The sequence below is a fragment of the Culex quinquefasciatus genome, chromosome 1 (assembly GCF_015732765.1).
Source record: "Culex quinquefasciatus strain JHB chromosome 1, VPISU_Cqui_1.0_pri_paternal, whole genome shotgun sequence".
NCBI lineage: Eukaryota > Metazoa > Arthropoda > Insecta > Diptera > Culicidae > Culex > Culex quinquefasciatus.
Window position 1 is genome coordinate 125,379,820 of NC_051861.1, and position 12,475 is coordinate 125,392,294.

A 12,475-nucleotide genomic window follows, 5' to 3' on the forward strand; every position below is an offset into this window, starting at 1 on the left:
AAAGAACGGTTGGGGGCAGCTTCAATTTCCATCGGGAAAACTTTCATCGCAACCAACATCGGAGCACTTGTAATACATCAGAGAACGAGAGGAAAAAACTTGCATTCTGTGTCTGAAACATTGCTCGCGGGGGCGAAATTGTATTAACTCACTCTTTTTTTCTGAGCTGTCCCAGGGAGTGTGAGAGCTTTTTTCCATTACCCAAGCTTTGATCCTTAAGCCACGTCGAGTATCTGCACTGCTGTTAAATTTGTTATGAAGAGCAATTAGAGCGAGTTTTCCATTTTAGTCGGGCAAAGTTCTGGCACTCCTTCCAGAGTGTGTTCTTTTGCTGGCTTTTATTCGTTCTTTTTTTTTGTCACGACATGTACGAAATTCTGGGAAGCTTCCTCATTTATTTGTTATGTAAATACCTGCAGCTTTTCGAGGGTGACAAGTGCAAATCTCACCCACAAAAGTTGGCAACAAAACACCTTTCGAGTTTTTGTGGAAAGACTTGGCCTCAAATGTGGGCCTGGAAACAGTGCCGCAAAGCACCCACACAACTCATTTGAGCGCCTTTCCTAACTGGTTGGCTAACTTGAGCGTTGCAGGAGGGAAAAGAACAAAGTTGCCGTTTTGCAGCAGTTTCGTAAAGATTTACTCTGTCAGTTATTGCCCTATCTTTGTCTAACTGCTCTGAACAAGAATTTGAAAATAATCTGAAGCTTATCATGTTAGTTTATTTAAATTTTTTGACAGTTGACAATTGACAGTATTAGTGCTTGACAGTCGTTAAGTTTAAAGCATGTACTTACCTGTGATTACTCGTTTACCACACTTAAATTTCACTTACCTGCTAGCACTTGAAATGTTCCACCGAAGAAAGGTACCTTGATGTTGAAGTCCGTAATGGAGAAGCAATTGTTCAAAGTTCATTTATCACGCTTTTCAGTATTTTAGTAATTTGAAATAAACTTAAATATATCAGATTAAAAAAGACATCGTACTGAATTTTCACAATTGCATACCTTCAGGCGATTTTTTTGCCTGCCTACCTTCAGGCTATTAACTCACTTTACATATTTTACTCGTTTTACTCTATTCAATCTTAAAACTGTAAACTTACCTGTTTCCTCTCAAACGATTGAATTAACATGCAGCAGCTGCTTGGATGTTGAAGTCCGTAATTGAGAAGCAAATTTTAAAAATTTATTTAATATGAGTATATAATGTAAATTTAAACTTTTATTCTTGTGTAGCTGAATCTTTTCAAGCAAATGAACTGTGCCATGAATTGTTTCATTGTCTACCTTTAGGCTATTTCCCTCCACAAAAAAAATCGTCAATTCAAATTTGACACATCGATTTTATTTTTGCTACTCTCTCCCAAAGTTCACTGACCTGCACCAGTTCGGCCTGCAGGCCCCGTGTACCGTGCTCGCGCGTAAATCCATCCCGTGAATAATTTATCTCGGCAAAATACCACCACCACGGCGACTCGTACTCCACGAGCCCCATCATCGCTGCCGCCTGCAAGCTAGAATTCTATGAGAAATGAAAGTCGATTTATCCAAACACTCGACATTTTCACCCGGGCCACTCACTAGTTTGCCGAGGCGCCCCATTCAGCAGAACTGCAGAGCAGTGTGTATAGTAAATGATACCGCGCGCGCGAACAAGTGATGTTCCGACAGAGTTGCAGTCCCGAACGAACGAACGAAGCTGGATTCCAACATGTGCAAAATGGTTTACAACCCTATTTTTCAAAAAAAAAAGAGGAGACGCCACTCTCGCACGTTTTGAGCGATGGCGGGAAAGCTTCCTGGGGACCCGAGTTGGAAGGTTTTTTTTGGAAAAGAACAAAATTTGTTAATAATTTTTGATGAACCCACCTCGAATGCGATTTGAAAGGGAACAAAATTTGTTAATGTTGTTTTATATTATGTTGTAGGAAATCAAAAAAAATAATTCTGCTATTCACTATCAACAAACCCGAGTTGAGAAGGACTCTGAAAGAGAAAAAAAAATGTTAATGGTTTATGATGAACCCACTTCAATTATATTTTGAAAGAGAACACAATTTGTCAATGTTTTATCACCTTAAGTTGGAGGAAATTTACTCGACATATTTTGATACTGTTCAAATCTTCCTAACTATCCCGAGTTGAAAATGATTCTTAAAGAGAACAAAATTTGTTATTTGCAAGGAGTTCAAAGTGAACACAATTTGTTAGGTGAAATTGTCATCTCTTGCTGAATATTGTTAACAAAACATATTTCGTTATTGTAGCACGAAAAATCAACTAAATTTATTTATATTTAACAAGCCGTGTTTCTACTATGTGAACTGTGTTCTACCACCAACAATTTCTTGCTCGGGTCTCTATAGCGAGTGAGTAGTGACGACGAGTGTGGGTTCACTCATAAATCCATCAGCCAGAATGGAAACGCGCGCCCGGGTGAACAAAACGAATAAATATGAATAGCTTTGCCCCAAAGAGTCTAAAACACGTCCGATGTGGGGGTCGAAATTACATAAATTGGACTTGCTATCGCAAGTTTTGTTTCTGACAAAATAATTAATTAATGAAATTTTATTTTTTGATAAAAAATATGAATCTGGAAAACATGCTTCAATAACCTAAATTTGTAAAAAAAAACTCCCATTTTTTTCAAAACTCCAACAAAAAGCACGACATGTTTGTCACGAATAAAGCCTTCAACATCCTCACCGACTCAACGTCGGTGGTAGTTTGCGTCAAGAGCCCGGCGTATCCCGGCGAACCATCACAGTCCATGATGAGCGATGATTACAAATGGGTTTGTTATTATTTATGAGCAATTCAGTGAGAGCAAACAACCGAATAAGCCGACGAGCGCGAAAAAAATGGCGAAACACATACGGCTTTTGTGAGAAAAAGAAGGAAAAAATATCGCTGACAGGCAGATTGACTGTCAGGAAGGACGACGCAAGGCGGGGACCATCCAGATGGGTTGGGTTTGAGCACAGTATTATAAATTCATTTGCAAATGTTTGACTGCGTGGTTTTTCGCGACACGAGGGATCGCCGAGGGGGGATTTCGAAATGATTACTGAAATGTAATGAATAGTCAATAGTGCGGGATGACCGACCTACAAAATTCATGCTGCTTGGTGAAGAGAACTTTCTATGTCGGACTTCAAAATTGATGTAATCTCAAAAGCTAATAATCTTCGGAAATGACAACTGTCAGTTTTCAAAAAAAATAGCAGAAAAAAAGAACAATCGATCATATTCTGTCACTGAGCTGTCAAACACATTGAAATATGAACCTAATTTTCCTAGTTCACTTACAAGTGCCACAAGCTAAAATTATCCCTACAAGCCTCCTTTCAAGCTTCACTTCAAAAAAAATTAAAAACAAAACTATCTACAAGTTAGTATGTTAAGTTTATTGACATTTTTGACAGTTGACAGTGTTAGTTATTGACAGATCTTAACCTAAATAGTACTTACCAGAGTTTACTCGTGTTAACATCCAAATCATTCCGCTAGCGACTTACCTGCCAACACTTTAAACAATTTTCTGAAGAAAGGTACTTTGATGTTGAAGTCCGTACTTGAGATGCATTTTTTTAAATGTGCCTGTGAGGTCTGAATAAATGTCCATTGGGTTTAATGCTGCTCTAAAGAGTTAAAAATCGCTTTTTTGTGAATAGACAGAATTGCCTACCTTCAGGCAATTTCTCTGGTACTCCCGAAAAAACGACGAAACAAAATGGAAACATTGATTTTTTCTCTCGACCAAATTGCTACAACAAAACGAACACTGCACATTGATGCCATTTTCACGACTGCATTAATGTCCTATTTATACACTCAGCTTGTGTTCTACTTACACGCTGTCAACCGCTGCGAAACCATGAAAAAAACGGAACCATAAAACCCAAGTACCACCACCGAAAAGACACTCATCGGCACATAATGTCGCCATCCGCCGTGTCCTCTCCTTCATTTTTGGCGCCGTCAACGTATGCAACACAGCAGCACAACAAAACGAGGACACTCTACTCTGTCCTATCAGACATCTTTAATTAAATAGCGCACGATAATAACGCTGCACCAAAATGGCGTCCTTTTCGTTTGCAAGGGAGATGGCTATCAAAAGTGTATTATTTTGGTACGACCATAAAACGGGCACATTCGACTCGACGATGGTCACTTGTCGTTGTCGTTGTTGCGCTCCCTTAAGGATCTGTGTCGGAAAGCTAATTCCCTCCGTTTTTACGACCCTGTTTAAAGCCATCCAATTCGCATCTCGCTTCAAAATCTTGAGAGCTTTTCATCATTGCTGAGTGGCCGTAAAAATCACACCGACTGCGATACAATGTGTGTTTGACAAATTGATGGAGGCGCCGGGTCAAAAGGAGTCTGTCAAACTATTTCCCAAATAGCCACCGGTGCGGAAAAGCAAAACGATGGCAAATCGAAACACGTAACACATCCGTCCTCGCACGAAGCTCTGCCCAACTGTGAAACGTGTGTCCATATCCGGGTACACGTGGCTCTGGCAGAGCCAGAGACAAGTAGACAAGTCCTTCAAATCTGAAAATTAATTTTTGTTGCTTCTCTATTACGGACGTCAGATTTGAGGTACCCTCTAGCGAAAAAGTGCTCAGTGTCCATTTCGAGTTCAACAAGTTGAACTTCGTTATGGACCATTCTGTCAATCTGTCACCTTCTGTCAAAAATAAGTAAACAATCACTTCATTGGACTGTTTTCCAATGAAGTGATAGTTTCCACTTTGGTATCACACAATCGACAGGACTTGAACATTGACTGGACTGGACATTGAAGTCTAACGAAGTCCTCGTGAAAAAAAATCTGATTTCTATTACGGACGTCAGAATCGAGGTACTCCCTCGAAAAAAAAGTGCTCGAAGTCCATTTTGAGTTCATTAAATTGAATTCGTTATGGACCAATCTGTCACCTTCTGTCAAAAATAAGTAAACAATCACTTCATTGGACTGTTTTCCAATGAAGTGATAGTTTTGAAAACTTGGTATCACACAATCGACAGGACTGTTTTCTTGGTCAATTGTGTTACCAACTGAACATTGAGGTCTAACGAGGTCCTCGTGAAAAACATCTGATCTCTATTACGGACGTCAGAATCGAGGTACTCCCTTGAACAAAAGTGCTCGAAGTCCATTTCGAGTTCAATAAGTTGAATTCGTCATGGACCAATCTGTCACCTTCTGTCAAAAATAAGTAAAGTATCACTTCATTGGACTGTTTTTTTTAATGAAGTGATAGTTTTGAAAACTTGGTACCACACAATCGACAAGACTGTTTTCTTGGTCAATTGTGTTACCAACCTGTCACGTCCCCCTATCTGTGGTGGCCCACGTGTGTGTTACGGTGCAACCCACCGATAATGCTACGACAATATCCGGCCCAAGGATAGTCATGCCCGGGGAAGATGCCGAAACTCTCCCTCAGCGTTGTGTTTGATATCCCTCGATACAGGGCCAAGTCTCCCGGATAGTTGTGTGTGTCCTCCCCCTTAGGGAGAAGCAACTTTCTTACCCGCATGTCGTGCCGTTTTGCGATATGAAAGGAAAGTATGTTCAAACGATCCCAAGATAAAGCCGACAAGACCGTTTGGAATGAAGAATTTATCATAGTTGGGTGAGTGTGTTGGGAAGGGGGACCCACCTTCTGACAGGTTTGGCTTTGGAAGTTTTTCTTTTCGCAACGAAAAAAAAAATCGAAGGAAAGACATGGTGCCATTGTTTGAGAGCACCACGGAGGAATAAAGATATCTGATTCGACGTCTTCCTGGATGTGCCAAAATCGAACGAAATCGGAGACTAGTTTCATCATCGATGAACCCAATTCACAGGACGAAGAAGACGACGATGGCAACGAGTGGTTATCGAAATTGAAGTTTTGTTCGATTTCTGGAAGGGGCAAACTTCCGGATATTGGCGTTGCGGAAATTCTGCCGGAATAAAAGAGATGGATTACGCTGTCGGTTCGGAGCTTTGTGTGTGCCGAGCAATGTGAGATATGAGGTTGAACGCTGAAGTGATCATCATCGTTTGGAGTATCTCTGCAGATATATCTCGTTGTGGAATCCGGGCTTTTTTTCCTCGAGGAGGCGCCCTCTTGGCGGTATCTTGAAGGTGAAATCGGTGGAAGTGATAAGACCGACTAGTGGGATTTTGGCTCGTGTTACCGAATTCCACCAGCTTTTTTTTTTCGGGCTGTAGATTGGGAAAATATAACGAGTTCGAGTTCAAATCTTGCAAAAATAAACAAATTTATTCAATCTTCTTGATTACAGTTCAACCCCAGAACGGCTTCAGCTGCTGGCCACTGGTGAACCCGTTCATCCACGGTGCCTGGCCGGCTCCGCCGGCAAGTTCGTTCCAGGGAGCGGCCAGCGCCTTGTACAGCTGGCTCGTGGGAATCTGATTGCCACCGTAGGTCAACGGAGCGAACGCATCATCCTTGGTGGCAATCACGTGATGGTTCAGCGAGGCTGCATCGGAACGCTGGTGGGCGGCCAGTTTGGCGGCTTCGAGTTCTGAAAACAATACAAAATCTTGAGTAAATTCTTCAAGAACTCCAGATATCCGACAACCTACCAGCCCGGTGAATCTCCGCCGCGGCAGCCTTGGCCGAGTTCTGGATGGCATGGGCCGCCTGGGACTCCTTGGCCGCCGCAATCCGCTGGTGGTGGGCCACGTTGGCCTTGGCCGAGGCCAGCCGGTGCTGGGCCAGAACCACGGCCTGCGCAGCGGCGGCAGCTTCCGAGCGTTGAACCGCCGCCGCAGCTTCACTCTTCTGCGAGGCGTACGCCGCACTGGCTTCCTTCTCGTTGGCAAGCTTCTGCTGGTTCAGGACGTTCTCCTTGGCGGACTGGACCTGCTGCTGAGCGATCAGAACCTGCGCCGAGGCCTGCTTGGCCGCGGCAATGATGGCGGCGATCTCCGCCGGAGACGGACCCTGCTTCCAACCGGAGTTTCTTGAAGAGAGCAAAAATAATCGATAAGATCTCTATTACGGACGTCAAGGTTAAGATACCCCTAGAAAGCGCGTAAAAATACTGTCCATTTCAGTTTGGTTTGAAATGTTTCAAGCTAGCTGGATTGGACGAATCTGTCAAACTGTCATTAACTGTCACTTTCTGTCACCAAATGTCACGTAGAAACGAAACGATTGGAAGGCAAGATTTGGTATCACACAACCGACAAGATTGCTTTCTTGGTCAATTGTGTTACCAATTGGACTATGAGTCTTTGTGTGAAAATATCCGATGCTTTCTCTATTACGGACGTCAGAATCGAGGTACTCCCTAGGACAAAAGTGCTTGAAGTCCATTTCGAGTTCGTTAATTTGAATTTGTTATGGACCAAAATCTGTCACCTTCTGTCAAAAATAAGCAAACAATCACTTCATTGGACTGTTTTTCAATGAAGTGACAGTTTCCACTTTGGTATCACACAATCGACAAGACTGCTTTCTTGGTCAATTGTGTTACCAACTGGACTATGAGGTTCTTATAAGGTTCTCGTTCGATGACGGACGTTTCTCCTCTTCAACGTTAGGTTGATTCTTCTGTCAAGTTTGACAGTTCATTTCTGTATGACAAAACAAAACATTTCATAACAAATCCATCAAATGTCATAGTTTTTAACGAGACTCATTACTCACTGAATCCAGGGCGCTGCCGTCAGCCTGGTCGATCCGGCCCAAGGGTCGCCCCCAAATCCGTTGTGGCCACCCCCGAAGCCAAAGTCCAGGCCACGCTTCACGGTGTTCTTAACCGGCGGCGGCGCCGCCGCCTGCTCAACTTTCAATTCGGCACTTCCGACCACCGCTGCGGCGACCGCAAACAAGATCTGTAACGAAAAATTTAGTTTATTTAACTTTCTACACTCTAATCAGTTCCTACCAAGAACTTCTGCATCTTCTAGCTTGAGACTCGGCACAGAGTGTGTTGATTCCCTTGGGGTACTGCCTTGAAGACTGAATGATTTGGCCGGTGGCGCGAACCCATTTATACTAATTTTAGAGCTGCCAAATTACCGCGCGAATCCATGATCAACGCAGAGCAATTTTTCTGGAGGTAATCGCCGCGGTGCGCGCGCGCAATCTCATTTAGCCCTTAACTTGATTGTTTGAGCTCACCCTTATCAGGTAGCGTACATCAGCGAAATTGAGGTGGTTTTAACTGAAAAAAGTAGGAACGAAAGCCTTTCAAGAACTACGTGCCACCTGCTAGTCAGTCTGAGCTATGACAAAATTGTTGTTTAGTTATGAAATGTTTCAAGGAGTTATGCAACAAAGCTTTCCTTAATCTATTGACAGTTGACAGAGTTGACATAATACTTACCAAAATCGAACCACTTTCACTTCACTTAGCACACCAAATCAACCCTGTTTATTTTGATTGGTACATCAGGTTTGAAGTCCGTAATTGAAACGTCTTTCTCAAGTCATCGATAAAATCCAATCAGCCAATTTCTGGAGCATAAATAAACCCAATCAATCACATCCCAAGACATCACCAATTGAGGCTAAGGTCAATTCTATCAATCCTGAGAGAATGTTTTCCCAATGCTAAACGAGTTTCCCCTCTTTGGCAAGCATTGCACTGCATTGCATTGTGTCCAGCTCTCTAATACTCTTAAGTGGAAAATATCAAATTTCACATGCAATAGAACGTATGTGTGTGTGTGTTGACGGACAAATCAATACGGCACTTCTGAAAAACATATGACTTGACAAATATGCATCTTTTCCGTCCCGGAAAAAGCTCCTCCGCTCATGCCAAAGGTTCCAGAACGCTGCTTGATATCTTGTTATTTGTCATAGTTGTTGGTATTAGGAGCAGCAGGAGGAATAGCATCATATCACATTTAAGGTATATCATCTGCATAATATCATTTCGCAACGGTTCGTTTGCTGTCGGTGCTGCTGCCGCTACTCAGTCCTCACTTTTCCCGGGTCTCTCAACACGTGGAAATATGCCACTGTATAGACTCCTTGCACACATTATTCGACTGTTGCTGGCTGGGGTGAAGGGGAGTGGGGTCGATTTTGTTTAGACAAAAAAAAAACATATTTTTGAAACACTTATTTTTGAAATGATTTCTGGACCTCGTGACGCCGGTTTTAAAAATTGACCCCTTTGGATAATTATTATTTGATGCCATTACGTTAATTGACTCAGATTGAATATTATTTCCATATTAGAAATTCAGAAGAAATAGTGTTTCTAACGATTATTTACATAGAAACCCAAAATAAGATCAAAAACCGATATTTTGAATTTTAACTCAATTTTGAGGATAGATTCAGATTCGGCGGGCAATATTACACCAGAAAAAACAAAAAAAAACTTTCGACTATAGTCAGGGTACACTATTCCTTGAAAACATTAGACATTCTAATATATAGGTATAAGTGTTAAAGAAAAATCTCTGAGTTTTTTTTTCTGCGTTTGTAGTGCTAGTAGATCTCCCCTTTCGAAAATTGGGCTTGCGCTTTTTTGAGATATTTATGTTTTGAAATTGCATCTTTTTTACCTTAACCTTTTCAGGCCTGATGTGAATATTGTTCCAAAAATTAAAAAAAAAAATATCTCGCCTATTATTTTCGTATGGTCTTAAAAATCATTTTCTCATTATTATCTAAATAACATTTTGAAATTTGGGTCTGAAAGGGCTACTTTTGATCCTGATGGCCAACATTATTTTTCCAGAACTAAAATGACCCAAAAATCAAAACAAAAATGTTTCAATTGAGGAAAATTTGGGAATTTAAAAAAATACCGATTTTCTTGAAATTTTTCATAAGTTCAAATCTCATAAAGCATTATTATTACATAATAAAAATTTCAGAAATTAAAAAAAACACCTGCTCAAAACATTCCAGATTTAAAACCAGACACAAAACCAACAATATTATTTAAAAAAATAGAGCAAATATCTTTTTTTAAACAATAAAAGTGGCAATGCAAATTAATATTTTTAATACTTATTTTTTATGATTGATAACATTGTTGAACATACATTCATTCCGAATTTGCGACTAAAGGTCGAATGGACAAAAGGTCGAATGCCAAAAGGTCGAAAGACATAAGGTCGAATGGACAAATGGTCGAAAGTGGACAAAAGGTCCAATGGACAAAACGTCAAAAGGACAAAAGGTGGAATGTGAAAAAATGAAAGAAATAATTATAATTATAAACTTTTAAAAAATTCTATGAAAAAATATTTAAAATTTTAAAATATAAAAATACAAATCTGATTTTTTCTTTGTGTGAATCCTTGGTTTATCCATCTATCCTATTAATGAATATTTTCTCAAATAAATAGAATTACTTCCAAAACTTTTTTTGAGAAGATTTCCATTCTATCAAAAATTAGTAGTTCTTACAAAATAAGTTCGACTTCTAAAATATTTTTCAAGTATTTATTTTAAAAAACAACCTTTTCTTGTTTGTCGTAATATTTTTGTTAATTTTTCCATTCTTTCAAATATGAGCAGTTCTTCAAAAAAAATCAACCTCTAAAAATTTCTTTAGGGTTTTATTTTATTTTTAAACCCTTTTTCTTGACTGTCGTATTGATTTTGTGAATTGTTCCATTCTCTCAAATATTAGCGGTTCTTTTTAAAAATACTTCTTAAAAAATAATTTGTAAGTATTTATTTTGCTTATAATTTTTTTTAATATTTGAGAGACTTTTATATTATTTTAAATTTAAAGAGTTTTGAAGAATGAAAAAGTCTTGCTTATTAAATATTGTTGCAAGTTTTCTATCCTTTTTCAATCTACCTTTCATGGTTAAAAAAGATCCTAAGAAAAAAATGACTTTCAAAATATATCTGCATGTATAAAAGAAATCGATCGTATTTATTTATATTTCTTAAGATAAACCCCCTCTAGCCCTCCCCCTCTCCCCGTTTCAAAAGTCTCCAACAATCCGGGGCCAGTTTTTATTCAGAAAACTTTTAAATTTATAAGAATTATAAAGAATATAAAGAAGAAAAACGTTTAAATCACCTTTCCATAGTATCACCTTTTTAGGTTTTTGTGAATTTCGGCTCACATCAAAAGTTTTGTTTTGTAAAATATTTTTTTTTAATTCGACCTTTTGTCCTTCCGACGTTTTATCCATTCGGCCTTTTGTCCACTTTCGACCTTTTGTCCATTCGACCTTATGTTCATTCGACCTTTTGTCCATTCGACCTTATGTTCATTCGACCTTTTGGCATTCGTCCTTTTGTCCATTCGACCTTATGTCTTTCGACCTTTTGTCATACATTCAAGTTTTATTCAATGTTCTTGGGTGGGTCTCGTGGCGCAGGGGTAGCGGCTTCGGCTGCCGATCCCGATGATGCTATGAGACGCGGGTTCGATTCCCGCCTTATCCACTGAGCTTCTATCGGATGGTGAAGTAAAACGTCGGTCCCGGTTTCTCCTGTCTCGTCAGAGGCGCTGGAGCAGAAATCCCACGTTAGAGGAAGGCCATGCCCCGGGGGGCGTAGTGCCAATAGTTTCGTTTCGTTTCAATGTTCTTGTCCCTCGGCCCTGGTCTCAAACTAAATATCAATGAATTTATGGAAATATGTTTTTTTTTCTAAAACTTATTCGTCTGTGGTTCCGAAATGCAAAATTTGTTTAAAGTTTAATAAGGCAGAGATAATCTTATAGGAAATTGGACGAGCTTTCTGGTAAAAATATTTTCGAGACTGAAAAATGAAGTCTGTCATATAGAAATAGGCAAAAACCATTAAAAAACCTATTTTTTTCAACATTTTTATTTTTAAAACCGCTATAACTTCACAAGGATTGGACTTAGTACAATGTTCAATACGGAGACTTTTATGTAAAATTTTCTGGAAAATCGACTCTCGTATTCGGTTTTTGAAAAATTGATGTTTAGAGCACTTTTGAAAAAAAAACAGTTTCAGTAAATGACTTTTGTATTTTTTTAGGTGAGTTGCTCCATCCTGCATTTTTCGTGAGTCTTTTTGTAACATCTTAGGCTGTTTTCACAAAAATTTTGAACGAAAAAAAATCGTGGGCTCACCTTCAAATTTTACTTTTAAATTTAAAAATCAAAAAATCTCATAAAAGTGGAGTGTTTTTTCTTTCAGTTCGAGAAACAGCAATATTTAAATTACGGAATACAAAAATATTTAAAACACTTACGCCCTTCTCAAATGTCATTATCGAGTGAAACTGGCTCCATATACACAACAATGGCTTATATAAGCGTAGGACAACATGTCTACAAAGTTTCAGTGAAATCGAAGAGGGTCGGGAACAACCGATTCCCTATTTGACATGGAATTGCTCCAATACAGTTCTTGTTCGGCAGGGTGGTGAAAAAAACATAACATAACATTTGCAACGGCCTTACTTATTGTATTCTAAATGCAGCATTCCATGTCAATAAAAAAACTAAAAACAATCTTTTTTGAAGATAC

At 39.4% G+C, this 12,475-nt stretch overlaps 1 protein-coding gene across 1 annotated transcript; it reads right to left on the reverse strand.

Moving 5' to 3' along the window:
• Positions 1 to 6,315: 6,315 nt before the first annotated feature.
• On the reverse strand, positions 6,316 to 7,943 carry LOC6035164. Its single transcript, XM_001845343.2, has 4 exons — positions 7,929 to 7,943; positions 7,688 to 7,875; positions 6,619 to 6,998; positions 6,316 to 6,557 (listed from the first exon to the last, which is right to left on the reverse strand). Exons 1-4 carry the CDS (start codon positions 7,941 to 7,943, stop codon positions 6,316 to 6,318), a joined length of 825 nt encoding a protein of 274 aa, XP_001845395.2.
• Positions 7,944 to 12,475: the final 4,532 nt, after the last annotated feature.

What these genes read in the sequence shown, in the direction of transcription:
- LOC6035164 (XM_001845343.2), bottom strand. An exon ending in ACGGCAGCGCCCTGGATTCA is followed by an intron (nt 6,999 to 7,687) that starts GTGAGTAATGAG and finishes GCTCTCTTCAAG; the next exon opens with AAACTCCGGTTGGAAGCAGG. An exon ending in GGCGGAGATTCACCGGGCTG is followed by an intron (nt 6,558 to 6,618) that starts GTAGGTTGTCGG and finishes TATTGTTTTCAG; the next exon opens with AACTCGAAGCCGCCAAACTG.